Genomic DNA, 15468 nt, shown 5'->3' on the forward strand with positions numbered 1-15468 from the left:
CTCCCACAGTCCAAAGACATGCATGTTAGATGCTTTGGTGATCCTAAATTGTCCCTAGTGTGTGCTTGGTGTGTGTGTGTGCCATTAGGTGGGCTAGCGCCCTGCCCGGGATTGGTTCCTGCCTTGCTCCCTGTGTTGCCTGGGATTGGCAACAGCAGAACCCCATGACCCTGTGTTAGGATATAGCGGGTTGGACGATGACTGACTAATAATGTACACAACAATTATTCAGACTTTAACAGGATCCCTACCACTACTGAAACTGACAACACATATAATTCTGGAAATAGATAAGATCTGGAAACTGTTGCTCAACACTTTTGGGAACCAAAATCTGCAGCCTAACGGCAACAAATAAATTTCAGGGAAAAAAAAATGGCTACTGTCTGACAAAACTGAGCTGTCTGTCTATCTAATCTGATTATAATCCAGCCCAGTTACAGACGTTTGATACAGATCAATATTGTTAAAAACTTTTATAGCATCATTCTATGATGAAATCCAAACTAAAAATGAAAACATTTATAAATAAAAACATTACACAAAGATCCGTCATATCTTTGTATTTTCAAATGACCCCATCTCATCTCAAGCTCCACATCACTTCCACATCATGTCCGGTGTTTCTATAGTGAATACCAACCCAATGTGCTCTTCAAGTCAGAGTCCCCCATTGAACCAGCAGCTGCCTTCTGGCTTGCAACGGAGTGTTAATCTGAAGGAAACAGCTCTGCCATTAAACATACATTTGATTTGATATAGTGCCTTTCTATGGTGTTCTCCCTTCCTGGGTAGTGGCCTACATGTTTCTAGAAATGGAGACCTGTCAGGTGAAGCAGCATGCTCAAGTCCACAGAGTACGTTATTACTGGAGACTGAGCTGGCACTATTGTGTGGTGACCACAAGGGGGCCACCCTGCTTACATTTCCATTAAAGTGTACACATTTCTGCTCTTTCAAAGTTTCATAAGTTGTTCTGTATTGTAAGAAATTTGTCTGCTTTTATGAGGTGAGTTATTGTGTGTTATTTATAGAGCAATATCCACTTGGTGAGAAACAAGGACACGACCAGCTTGGCACAGTCTGGAGGATAATTTATAATCAGATGTTCAGTGGAAAAATGGGAATAGACTGGCAGAGAAGGTACTGTTGGACATGCCAGTGTGAGAAGGCATGGGCCTGTAGGGGTGCCAGTTTCACCACTCATTGCAGCAGTGAAGCTGAGCTTGGATTTCCGACCAGTGGGAAGAAGGTCCCTCTTTATCATTAGAGAGGGACACAGAATATGCTTATGTTACTTAAAGGCAATACATGAAATTAATAAAGATTGATTCACAGAGCAGCCCTTATCTGAGGATTATAAAGACACAGATTCAACCAAACACTCTTACTTTTCATGGTTTTCACTGCCACTTTCAGGATGTAGTCTTCCTGCGTAAGTTGTCCAGCCATGACAGATCCAAATTCCCCTGAAAATGAAATACAAGTAATTCTTTTAATAGAAATAAATGTGATTTTCATTCATTTTTACAATAATGCTCAACATCTCTTTTCATTTACTGGTGTGTATGATAAGAAAGTAATCTTTGTGGCATTTACTGTGCAGACATGACATTAATTATGACAAACAAAATCATTTCACGATTCAAAATCAGATTCTTGTGAACTTGAATAAATGTGCAATGTTCTTTTCTAAGGAAGGTTTTGATACAATTTTTTTAAAACAGAGAACTAATTTTCCTTCTCAGAATTTTAAACTCCATGAAAGACAGAAAGTACTCATCCTGCCAATCAATAAGTGTTTTGAGGATTGAGAAAAGTGCTATATAAATATAAAGAATTAGTATTATTATAATAATGGGCGGGTGGCACGGTGGCGCAGTGGGTAGCGCTGCTGCCTCGCAGTTGGGAGATCTGGGGACCTGGGTTCGCTTCCCGGGTCCTCCCTGCGTGGAGTTTGCATGTTCTCCCCGTGTTTGCGTGGGTTTCCTCCGGGCGCTCCGGTTTCCTCCCACAGTCCAAAGACATGCAGGTTAGGTGGATTGGCGATTCTAAATTGGCCCTAGTGTGTGCTTGGTGTGTGCTTGGTGTTTGTGTGTGTCCTGCGGTGGGTTGGCACCCTGCCCGGGATTGGTTCCTGCCTTGTGCCCTGTGTTGGCTGGGATTGGCTCCGGCAGATCCCCATGACCCTGTGTTCGGATTCAGCGGGTTGGAAAATGGATGGATGGATAATAATGGGAGGGCGGCACGGCGGCGCAGTGGGTATCGCTGCTGCCTAGCAGTTAGGAGACCCGGGTTTGCTTAACCCTGCGTGGAGTTTGCATGTTCTCCCCGTGTCTGTGTGGGTTTCCTCCGGGTACTCCGGTTTCCTCCCACAGTCCAAAGACATGCAGGTTAGGTGGACTGGTGTTTCTAAATTGTCCCTAGTGTGTGCTTGGTGTGTGGGTGTGTGTGTGTGTGTGTGCGCCCTGCGGTGGGCTGGCACCCTGCCAAGGGTTTGTTTCCTGCCTAACACCCTGTGTTGGCTGGGATTGGCTCCAGCAAACCCCCGTGACCCTGTAGTTAGGATATAGCGGGTTGGATGATGGATGGATGGATAATAATGGGAAACCTCCATTATGGATAAGAATGGCCACTAGAGGGAGCCAACTCTCACAGTGGAGTGCTTGAGGTTAGAATGCAGAATACTGACTAGAGTTAATATTTTCCTAACCCATTATGTGGACTTCACACAGCACTTGTGGTCTGTGCTGGAAATGGAAGATTTAATCGATTGCTAATTGTGCCTCAGCTTCCCTGGGAAACACAGGCCAGTTTTGGGTTCCAGTTCAGGGATGTGGAGAGGGAGTTTGGAGCCTATCATGGCAGCACTGGATAAGAGGCACGGACATCATTTAAATGTGGCAACTGCCCATCACAGGACTCACTCTGACTCAAATCCCATTGGCACAATTTGGAATCAGCAGCTAGCCTAAAAGGTGGCACATACAAAGTCCACATAGACAAGAAGTGGACATAGGATTTGAACCCAGAAGGCTGCATTCATGATGCAGAAGTGCTAAATACTACACCACAATACCACACAATGGCACATTTTAGATGAAATGCAGAAAAGCTCATCAGACTTTACAATATTAGGATATTAGAACAGGTGTGACCAGAACAGGCCATTCAGCCCAACAAGCTCGTCCATCCAGCTGAGATTCTCCAAAATAACATCAAGTCAAGATTGGAAGGTGTGTAAAGTACAGCTCTCCACCACACTACTTGGTCACTTATTCTGTTGAATCTGTGGTTATTTGTGTTAAAAAAAAACATTCTATTATTTGTGCAAAATTTACGTCTCTGCATTCTTGTTGCAGAGTTTATATGAAAGTAACTGGGGTTTACTGTAAAAATTCCTTTAATAATTTTAAACACTTCAATCAAGTCACCAATTAATGTCTATTTGCTAAAACTAAAAACTCTTTCCTCATATCTCATGCCTTCAGTTTCATGATTAGCCTAATCGCTCTTCTCTGGACGTTCTCCTGCGCTGCAGTTTCTTTTTTTGTACCTCGGAGACCAAACCTGAACACAAGACACAGGTGAGGCCTCACTAGTGTGGTAACATCAACATTAATACTAGTACTTAGTGAAGATTGAAACAGATGAATTTTAATTTGCATATGTTTTGAATTAAAGAGTAAACCAGGCACACAAAGTGCTGAAAATACTCAAAATGCCCACTAGAGGGGGAAATAACCCTGGATAGTAATGAAAAGGGCGAAATAGAAAAAGAAATCAGTTGCTTGCAAAGATGCTGTGAGCCATAACATAAGCTCTGAAAAGTACAAAAGGCATAGCCAGGAATGACAGAAAAGGCAATGGCAATCCAAAGCAAACAAGTCCAAATCACAAATCCAAAATAAAAAGTCAAAAACTAAGGATTAAGTCAAAAATCCAGTCTTCTTCTTCTCTCGGCTGCTCCTGTTAGGGTTTGCCACAGAGGATCATCCTCTTCCATATCTTTCTGTCCTCTGCATCGTGTTCTGTTACACCCATCACCTGCATCTCCTCTCTCACCACATCCATAAACCTTCTCTTAGGCCTTCCTCTTTTCCTCTTCCCTGGCAGCTCTATCCTTAGCATCCTTCTCCCAATATACCCAGTATCTCTCCTCTGCACATGTCCAAACCAATGCAATCTCACCTCTCTGACTTTGTCTCCCAACTGTCCAACTTGAGCTGACCCTCTAATGTCCTCATTTCTAATCCTGTCCATCCTCATCACACCCAGTGCAAATCTTAGCATCTTTAACTCTGCCACCTCCAGCTCTGTGTCCTGCATTCTGGTCAGTGCCACCGTCTCCAGCCCATATAACATAGCTGGTCTCATTACCGTCCTGTAGACCTTCCCTTTCACTCTTGCTGATACCCGTCTGTCACAAATCACTCCTGTCACTCTTCTCCACCCATTCCACCCTGCCTGCACTCTCTTTTTCACCTCTCTTCCACAATCCCCATTACTCTATACTGTTGATCCCAAGTATTTAAACTCATCCATCTTTGCCAACTCTACTCCTTGCATCCTCACCATTCCACTGACCTCCCTCTCATTTACGCACATGTATTCTGTCTTGTTCCTACTTACCTTCATTCCTCTCCTATCTAGAGCATATCTCCATCTCTCCAGGGTCTCCTCAACCTGCTCCCTACTATCGCTACAGATCACAATGTCATCAGCAAACATCATAGTCAACGGGGACTCCTGTCTAATCTCGTCTGTCAACCTATCCATCACCATTGCAAATAAGAAAAGGTTCAGAGCTGATTCCTGATGTAACCCCACCTCCACGCTAAATGCATCCGCCACTCCTACCGTAGACCTCACCACTGTCACAAAATCAAAAATCCAGTAAATCACAAATAATCAAAAAGCAACAAACACTGGAAAACTCACCACAACACAAACACATTCAATGAACTGCAAGGAACTGCAGCCTGTATAGGGCTGAGGGCAGCCCCCTAAATTGAAGAGCAGGTGGTCCTACCTCTTGGGAAAACACACACAAAACAGAAGAAATACAGCAGAAGATACTTTGAAGATAAGAAGCTAGATTAACAACAATATTGACATAAAAAAAATTAACAAAACAGAAAAAAACAGAAAAAAGTAAGATTTTGGATCCCAGTTACTGCCCTGGCTGTAATTTGACAGCATACAGTTTTGCCAAATTGTCCCTAAAATTAGTTTTGCAAGCAATTTTGCAATTGATGTCACCACAATCTTCCACAGATCCTTCTATGAAGCTTCACACGCTCTCATCTGCCTCATGCACTGCCTGCCTGCACATTCACGTCGCCAGTTCCACCTCGCACTCTTTAACTGGGGTCTGAGGTAACACCATCTGCACTCACGTTCCTCTGCTCCATAAGATGATCCAAGCTAGAATCCTTGATTGAGACTTAATGGCTTTTCTTAGGGGTTTTAGAAGTGCTTCCTAACTGCACCCCTGTTCCATGCTCTGCACCAGAATACTTTTTCTAGTGTTTTTGAGCAGGGAGTACAAGGTTTTGTATAAAATATAAACATATGTGCTAATGGAATGAACTTCAAAGGGTGATTAAAGTCAAACGTTTTGGCACCAATTTAGTTTTGTGCAAATTGTTTTGCTCATCAGTAGTAGATTTATTTCTTGTAAATTAACTTCCCCAATGTTCTAAACATGTCAAACTATAATAATAAAATATAAAATACAATTAAAACATAATTATTACTGTAACATTTTGTTATTATATTATATATGATTAAATCCTGATTGTCCACAGTCTTAAAGCAGATAGTGATGAGTCCACCAAGACTCCCAGGCAGTGATGTTAGGAGTGGGGGGCATCAGTGGTTTTACCCCCAATCTATAGCAATCATCACCCGATCTTTTTTGGGAATGTACAAAATTAATATCATTGGGATCCTCATACTTTGGTCTATCCTGCTTGATTCAGCATCTGATCACAGCGTGAAAGGCTAAGGGATCCCCCACTCTTCAATTTTATAGATTCCATAGACGATTGCAAAACTTCAAGGTGGACCAAAATCTGCTATTTGATCTCTTTTGTCTGGATAATTAGAGTAATAACATGCAACAAAATACCAGATGGGACAAAGACCCTAATCTCTGCAAATCCTAATGGTACACCCAGTCCCAGGTCCTCTTCATTAGGTGTACCTTCATGATCAGATCTCCCATTGTATATTCAAATCTAACATTTCTACTTCCTATATAAGCTTGCTCGTCTTAACTGAAACTCCAGATGAGAACTCATTGGACAGAACTCCTAAAGTTTGTCCAGTTACTCACTACTGGTAAGTGAAAAGAAGAAGAAAAATGTGAGGCAAAGGTTAACTACAGTGAAGTCCTTTAATTACCTTCACCAAGAGTCTTGCCCAATGCTAGTTTGTGCCGATCCACCATTACATCTTGTAGCTTCTCCTTCAGGTCATCGCTGATTCCTAAGCTGTTTACTGTAAGAAGTGACAGGAAAAAAAAAAGTTCATGAGTCACCGCTTGTTCTAGGGTTACAGCAAAGCTTAGCAGAAGTTCCTGAAGGGTCACAGAACACGAAAATTGCAGAAATGCAAAAGCTGATGACACACCAGGGTCAGGGACAAGAGTTCAGATATTGGTCACTGCTTCCCCTAAACTGTGGCTGCTACACGTAGCTCTAAGGAGGTTTGAGTCTCATTCCAGCAACTGTCTGTGATTAGCTGGCATCTTCTCCCCAAGTGAGGTATCTCTGAGAATTTCATTTCCATCCTTTATTCCAAACAGATGTACAGTATGTCAAGTGTGGGTTTGTGTTTGAGCATCTGCTGTTCTGCTCTGGTTTAGCTTCTGTTGGATTTTAGTTGGATAGGATCTGCCCTTGTACAACCCTGTGACAATGGTACTACCACCATTAATTGAAAAATGGATCAATGCAGCAATTAATGTTATTATTTCACTGCATCAAGGATCTGCTTAGTTACTTTGGGTACAGAGCTTTCATCATCTTCCTGTGTCAGTGTTGGATTTTCTCTACTTGTCTCTCTATTGTAATAAAAAAAATCCTGGGACGAGACGAGACTTTTTAGCTTGGGACGAGACATGACTGGCGAGCAAAGCCCCCTAGTATGCTAAATTATATAAACTAGCCACAGTACCAGTTGAAGACAGATAATTGAAGAATTTTAAAATATTCAATATCTCTTACACTACATGTATCTGCTGTGCCTTTCCTCAATATCCATGTGTGTCTGAACCTCCCTTGACCCACACTCCCTTCTTTCGAGCATCTTAGAAGGTGACTCTCTCAGCGTGCGCCTTCACTCCTCCTTGTGTGTCTCACGCTTGCACTTCCTCTGACAAATAAACTGACTAAACTGTCACTAAACTGACAAATCACACCAAAGTCAAACTGACCAATCAGGTTACTCTGAGAGACTTGACACGCACACAGACCTTAGTATTTTACTATATAGTAGATTTGCTAAAGTGGGGTGCAAGTGTGTGTGTGCCTAGTAATGGATGGTGGCTAACTCATTAGTTCCTGCTAGTTCTAGTTAATGGAAAATCTGTGATGGAAAAATGAGGTTCAGAAAATGGTTTGATGGATGTTTCGCACAATGCCAGCATGGTGGCATAGGTTTTTGAGATGCTTTCTCACTTCTTATTGGTCCTGAAATTTGACTGTCAGATAGGTGACTATTTATGTGAACTTCAATCTTCACACTCGACCTGTGCGGTGCGGTTTTTCTGCAGCACCTTAAAGACATACATTAATTGACCAATCATAACTGACCCCATGTTGGAATGTGTATGTGTGCGTCAGGTATTTGTGAAGCTGAAGAAAACAAAATGTTTTGCAGTTTGAAATTCTTGACACATTCAGCAGTGGAAACTCGAAACAGCTGTTTTGCTCTGGGGAATCCGTTGCAGTGAAGTGTGCGTGCGTGCATGTGTGTGTGTGTGTGTGTGTGTGTGTGTGTGCAAGAAGGTGAAAGAAGGCCTCAGATTTGATAAAAGGAGTAAGACTTAGGCTGGCACCCCCATCTGTTTCTAGCCTTGTGCTCAGTGCTGTCAGGATTTAGCCAACCCGTAACCCAAATTGGATTAAGCTGGTTTGAGCATGATATATTATGTTATTATATACTGTGCCCTGTGGGGGGCGCAACTGATCCCCCAAACCCCAAACATAATGGCACCACCACAAGTCCCAGGATCAAATAATAATTTATTTTAGCAAATACCTTCACACAGGTTATTCTAAGGCACAGACACAAGCACAATTCCTTTTCCTTCTTCTCTTTCCACTCCTCTAGGTGAACTTTGTCCTCTGTCTCCCAAGTTTGACTCCCCAAATGGATGTGAGGTGTCTCCTTTTATACAAGACCCGGTACAAGGGCATATCCAATGGGAAGCACTTTTGGGTCAGGAAGAAGCTCCCCAAAGTAGCGAGAGCTTCTTTTGGCAACACCCTCTAGCTGCACCCAGGCACCATGATAAGGTTGCCTTTCAAGACTAGAGTTCCCTTGATACCCTACGGGTATCCAAAGTGGGAACTGACTGGAGAAGTAGCACTGCATCTCATGTTGGGGGATGAATTGTCCTAGTCGATCCACTACACCACCAACTGCCCCAACTGGTATAGGAATCATTAGCCATCCTGGCCGGATTGCTTCTTCCATTACATTAGCCATCCATTATGGACTTCTGGCTGGGTAAGGCAGCACTCTTCTACCCAGTTGGGACGCCAGTCCTTCCTTGTCGCCATTCACATTTATCTGCTAATTTTCTGGGTATAGCTTGTCCTTCACTCGATCACAGGGAGCATAAAAAACAAATGTAGCAAGAATTGAGAACCAAGGCAGGAACCAACCCTGTGTTGAATGCCAAACAGGTCCTCTAATCATTCGCTTGATGCCCGATCAGACTGCCAATTCTTGACACCTGTTTTTACACTCACTGTGATCGAATACTGGAGAAAATGCATAATAACATAACATAACATGCTCACCCACAAGGGCCCTTTTAGAGTCAGCAATTACCCTAATGCCGCATCTCTGTAAGCTGGCATGAAACCGGAAATGGACATGTGGAGAGCAAGTAAACCCCACAAAGACACTGACTAGGTTGGGGATCGATTCTGCTCCCCCTAGAAGTAAGAGGCAGCAGTGCCAACTGTTGATACTATGCCAGGTGTACACTGTCATTACGAATAAAACAAATGATACAATGTTTACTTGAATAGTTAATAGCCAACTGTGCTGAACTAATTAATAATGATACTGGCGAAAGATGTGATAACTTAAATACAACTGTTAATAACAATAATAAATAATAAATATATGTTTGAAAAGAAAAATGCAAGATTGTTAAACCCATAGATTCATCTGTTATCTGAACCTGTCTTATCCAGCAGTCCCATAAATTCTCAGTCTGCCCTGGCAGAACTGGGAACAGTATGTAATAAGAAGCAAGACAGGGTAAGATGCCAATCACACATTAACATCTATCCATGCCAGCTGAGATTGAAATCCCAGTCTGTGCCGTGAGGCTGGTGTGGTAACCATTTAGTCAGATCCAATTCTCTGTGACCTGATGGACTTCAGCACACCAGGCCTTTCTATCTAAAACTGCTTCTCTGAGTTCCTTCCTTCCTTATTGATGCCATCTACCCATCTTACTCATCCTCTTCTCCTTTTGTTTTCAATGTTCTCCAGCATGAAGGAATATGTCTTCTCATTCTGTGGCCAAACTATCTGAACTTTTCTTTGACAATCACACCTTCCCATGAGCACTCAGGCTATATTTCTTCAAGGATGAATTTGGTGGATCTTCTTGCTGCCCAAAACAACTTTAGAAGTTTCCTCCAGCACCAAAATTCTTTTGCTTTGAGTGTTAGTGATGCTCCAACTCTCACAGCCATACATATCTACTGAAAACACCATACCATACGGCCATTGCTGACAATGTGATGTCTCTGCTCTTTAGTGTCTTGTCTGGTCATAGCTGTCCTTCCCAGAAGCAAGCATCATTTAAGTTCATGCCTGAACTCTTTATCTATAGAAATCTTGGAGCAAAGGAAAAATAATATATTACTAATTCTCTTTCCTCTTTATCTATTAGCAAAAAATTGACAGGCCTGGTTGACATAATCTTGGTTTTGTTGAAGCTGAGCGGCAAGCCAGCTCTTCTTCCACTTTCATCAAATGCCTCGCTTTCAGCCATTAGATTAGTGTGATCTGCATGTCTAAAGTTGCTGATCATGCAAGATGCAATTTCCCCTTGAAGATTAACAAAGTATATCAAAATAAAAATTTATGACAGCTACAGGTTTGCCCTTCAAAAAGTTTGCCCTTCAAAGAGATACCAATATCATAATGCAATAGCTGGCTTTATCCTAAACACTAAATTCAAATCAATAGTTCTCGGATTTAAAGTAGGTGTCATTTATGGTTTGATTCTTGTTGACTTCTTATGTTGGCCGTTGCTTTATTCCAATCCTTCAGGGTCACCTTTCTCTGGCACATGTGAATGGATTTTTCTTCTTTGTTTGTTAAGAAGCTCTTCTACTTCTTTTCTTTATTGACACCTTCTAGTTGAGTCAAGTCCTCCTGTTTTCTCTGAGGTTTCACAAACAGTGGCCTTGTTTAAAAAATTTGTCGCTATTGCTTGTGCACCTTGCTTTATTTTAGCAAAGTATGGACACGTGCCACCCTTGTCTAATTCCAATACAGACTGTCTTCCACGCTTCTAGCCTAGCCTCAGGTTACCCTTTGGAATAAAAGGGATCACTCCAGCCTTTGTTATGGTACATACAGTAGGTGTAGTTGTCCAGCTATGGAACAGTTATGGCTTGATCAGGAGCTCTTAGCACATAGGGAGCACAGATCTAGGGATTACAATGGGTCGTAAAGGAAGGAGTGGATGTTTTGCCATTGGTTTCCTGGATGCAAATAATCCCAACCTTTTGGATGTCAACTGGTACAAAGTTTTGTCTATCAAGATTGCCAAATGTTGAGTTATGTTGGTTTCTTCACTGACCAAGTGTTTAAATGGTGTATCACAAGGACCTCCATGGATGTCATTTCTCCTGTGATTGATCAGTTTTATCAGATGAGACCCAGAAACTGCATTCCATAGAGGCCCTTTGGGGACAGAACTGACACTTGAACTGAAGTTAAGAGGGAAATTGGTAATGCCAGTCTACAAAGGAAATGTGGAGTACCCAGAGAAGAGTCACCTGGACACGAAGAAGACGTGTAAACTTCATACATACAGTGAACAAACTGAGTCAATCCCAGTATGCTGAAGTTAAGAAGTGCCAGTACTAACAGCTACACCATCCCATACCTCTTCTCAAATAACAATGCAGATGTATTGGGCTGGGGGGCAGAGTGTCACCCAACTCTAGAGAGATGCCAGTTTGTTGCAATGCCACTTTCTAAAGTATATGATAACAAATTTTATTTGAATATTGGGTGTCAGAATGATCTTTGAATCCTGTGTCATGCAATTTACTGGTGCCATGTCCAGTGCTGGAATGACTGCTGGTCACCTTGAACTGGATATAACAGGCTTGAGGATGTTAGCTCACATTATCATCAATACTTCATCTGAACATTTGGGCATGAATGCCAATTAGGGGCATCACATCAGTGAACTGCATATATGTCCCATGCAGACATGCAGTGTAAGCTCCACAGATGTTTTTTTTCCTTGAATATGATTGACAGTCAGCTGTTGTTAAGCTAAATATTTAAATTCAGTTAAAACAAGAAAATTAAACAATGATAAAGATCTGCTAAAAGACATTTAAAAAAAACTAGATTCCACACAAATTCAATGAAGGCCTTTTACTTCCCTCCCTCATTAAAATTAAAAAGGCTATTTTTTTGGTGAGTTTTATCACAGTGGTGTCCGCTTTCTGTGTCTCCGCTTAATTGGTTCTCATTAAAATGCAGACTGACTACTTTAGTGAAGAGGGAGGGCGGTTTGTGACAGCATCCCGAGCTGAGCAGCAACAAAGAAAATCAAGACGAGGCGGCCTGATAGTCCAGACAGGACCGGACAAATTTATTTGGAGGCTTGTCAACATCTGAGCACAGATGTCAGATAGGGGCCTTTTCTTTTTTATGTTACGCTTCAACGTAACCCAACAGGGTGAGGCCTGTTTTCATTTGGGCGTCCAATTCATTACTCACCTTGGCACGCAGAATACAGCTGGGTTCAGACAGCGAGCAGCCAATCAAAATGACCCTCTTTAAGCCCAGTCGTTGTTTGTGAAGCAGGCCCAGACCTCCGGATGTGGCGTGGCTACAGCATTGCGCTATAAGTTTGAGATTAGTGAGATACCGTCTGTGTGACACAGTTGAGGAAGGCATGACTGTTGATTCTTATTCCTGTTTTTTGGTGTGCCTAACTGCTTTGTCTTGATTCATATAAAGTTTTAAGCATACACCTATCTTTTTTATAATTTCCAATAATAATTAAACTCATTGCAATCTGTGTGCTTTTTGTTTATTAAAATAAGCATGCTTTTGTATATAGTATAGTAACATATAGGGTCTCATATAAAAACTGTGGCGGATTTAGGCATGGGCAACAAGGGTAGCTGTTTTGGGCGGCATTTTGCAGGGTACAACATAGAGCACCCTCACCAAAAAATTCAGAATAGTGATTACAGCCTGAGCCGTTTAGTCCATTAAGGGTGCTGTTTATAAAAGTTAAGGGGCAAAGTCAGAAGTCGAAATCTAGTAATGATATTTGTACTTCATATATTAAAGGTTAAGGGGTGCACGCTCTGTAAAGTCCTCGTTATGTACTTAGAGGTGAGCGACTTTTGTAATAGAATGGGCACCCACTCCAGACAGTGAGGGGGATCCCCACTGCTCCTGGTTGTTGAAGTCCAATAATATGCATGCTCGTTGTTCTACTTCCTGCAGCACTTCAGGGTGTGGCAGAAGAGCTGCACTCCAGGGCTCAACAGTTGATGGCACCCACGGATCCTGACAGGGCTGTATCCAACTCCAACTCCAACTCCTGTGGAGCCCTGCGGCAGGGGGACTGCTACCTACTGCTCCTGGGGATGCAATGCTCTGGATACGCTCCCTTCCCTGGTCCTTCCAGTGTGAAGGTGAAGGGCCCTGGCCGCACGTCACAAGGGGTACACACTCTGGACACCAAGAGACTATCCCTGGACTTTGAAATCTTATACTGACTATCTGACTATCTGCTTTGGACTCAGAGGGGTGCCACCGCCCGACCCCCAAAACACCACCAACCTATGGGCATAAACATAAAAATTGTGACAAACAAGAGCAGACCATTCAGTCCTTCAGGCTTGTTCATTAAGCTAATAGGTAAAGTCTATGTCACATTATGTGACTTTTCTAGCAATTTTCATGTGTACCCTTCATTTAAATTTAATCTTAGTGAGTTGAAAGTGGTCATCGGTGTTGTCATGCAAATGTAAAGGCAGTTGCATAATGTGACATACCCAGTGACTAGTCTTCCCCAACAAAAACGTAGGCGTAGGTCAGTGTGCATCAGAGCTGACGGCCAATAAATGCTCAACTGGAAGTACAATACATACAGTATAATGCAGAGACGATATGATACCATTCTAACTGAAAATAAGTGAACCATCTTATTTTGGGGGATTTCTAAAAGAGATTAGTCCACATTATAACATTGATCCTCATAAATAGTTTATGAACACAGTGGTTTCCATTACAGACAAGCCATAGAGTAACCTGAAAGTCCTTAATGGGGTGTCTGTCCACCTCTCACACACACCCAGACTCATTTTTGAGACATAAGGAGAAACTGAAATGGAGACAATAAGAATTTCTAAAGATAGCGTCCAGTAGGATTTGGAACATGGGTTCCTGAAGTGCTGAGGCAGCAGTACCATCTCCCATGCTTCCCTAATTGTTACACTGATGTTACATGAGGCTCTTCTTTACGCATTGCAATATTAAAAAAAAAACTGTGCTGGTGCCAAGACAAAGTTCCACTTACAGGTTGCCTCCATTGTTCGACGGCAGTAGGACCGCTGAGCTCGATATCTGACTACCAGTTCACCTCGTTCCATCATAGGCTCAAAAGCTTCCCTGCCGACACAAAAAAGAGTGAAAACATTAAGCAATTGGGGGGGCATCATTTTCAAATAAATCTCAGCAGAAAGCACTGGGAGCTGGTTAAGCTTTGTGTCAACTTTTCTTCCACAAAACATTAAAGGACACTAAGCTATTGCCATTAGTTGCATTGAACCAACTCACAATTTAGGTGCCAAATGAGGCACATTTTAGGCATTATAAGGGAGCGTCAGGTATGGCCATATGGCACAATTCCTAGAGGGTGATCCGACTCACAGGATCTTCAAGATCTCGACCTGTTCTGTTCTATGCTGGATGCAGCAACGTGCTGTACCAGTGTATGCTCTCCAATCTGATTTGTCCTGACCTGTGGGAGTGTGAACCTTTTAGTTCTAGGGCTCCAAAGCTGTGGAGTAATCTGCCTGCTTATATAAAAGGTGCCCCTTTAGTCTCAGCTTTTAAATCCTGGCTGAAGACTCACTACTTTAGTGTAGCATACCCTGACTAGAACTGCTGATTAGCTGTGCACACTGCATCTTTGTGTTTGTTAGTTATTTGTACAAAAATATAAGAATTACAATAATTATAAACTACGAATTTCCCCCTGGGATTAATAAAGTATCTATCTCTCTATCTATCTATCTACTGCTAACCCTCATCTATTCTGTTTCTCTCGCACTTGGTGCCACTATTCAAATGGCAAGCTTAAACTGACATGAAACTTGCATGCTGTAATGAATTAACCAATCATTTGCTTAATACGTTTTTAATTACAACATAATAAAACAAAGCCAAAATTAAATGCAACACCTGCATATGCATTACATTTCAGTAACACGTCGGATTGCATTTCATTTTGGCATGACTTATCCTCCATACTTCTAAGACAATTCAACATTTTAAAATATTAACAATATTAGGGTTTTGTTTGACGATAAATACATTTTAGTCTTCTATGTGCTTTTTAGCTGATGTCTTAATTTTGGTTTATTAATGCCTCTTCATTCACATTGTGGTGCCCGGATGGGGGTGGTACCCACCCGGGATGCCCGAGAAGACTGGAGGAGGGCCTCGAGGGGGCGACCGCCCTGGGGGCCACGGGTACAGAGCTGGGAATCTCGACCCTGTAGGGGCCCGTGGTCACCGCCAGGGGGCACCCCAATACCAGGAAGTGCTGGGGGGAAGAGGAACAGGGACACCTGGAGTGCTTCTGGGGATACAGCCGGCACTTCTGCCTACACTGGGGCGTGTCGGTGGGAGATTGCCGGGGACACACCTGGAGCACATCCGGGTGTTTATTTAAAGTATAAATGTAATGAATTATTATTATTATTATTAAAGTGGCTG

General features: G+C 42.4%; 1 protein-coding gene across 2 annotated transcripts in view; it reads right to left on the bottom strand.

The window, feature by feature from the left end:
* The window catches only part of LOC114647942 (tyrosine-protein kinase receptor UFO), a 241509-nt gene that overhangs the window by 21561 nt on the left and 204480 nt on the right, over nt 1–15468 (bottom strand). For both annotated transcript variants that reach the window (XM_028796666.2, XM_028796656.2), the window contains exons 12-14: nt 14045–14136; nt 6409–6504; nt 1392–1469 (exon numbers count right to left, since the gene is read on the bottom strand). In XM_028796666.2, coding sequence (XP_028652499.1) covers nt 1392–1469; nt 6409–6504; nt 14045–14136 — 266 coding nt within the window. The remainder of the gene's footprint in view (nt 1–1391; nt 1470–6408; nt 6505–14044; nt 14137–15468) is intronic.

The sequence above is a fragment of the Erpetoichthys calabaricus genome, chromosome 1 (assembly GCF_900747795.2).
Source record: "Erpetoichthys calabaricus chromosome 1, fErpCal1.3, whole genome shotgun sequence".
NCBI classification, from domain to species: Eukaryota; Metazoa; Chordata; class Cladistia; order Polypteriformes; family Polypteridae; genus Erpetoichthys; species Erpetoichthys calabaricus.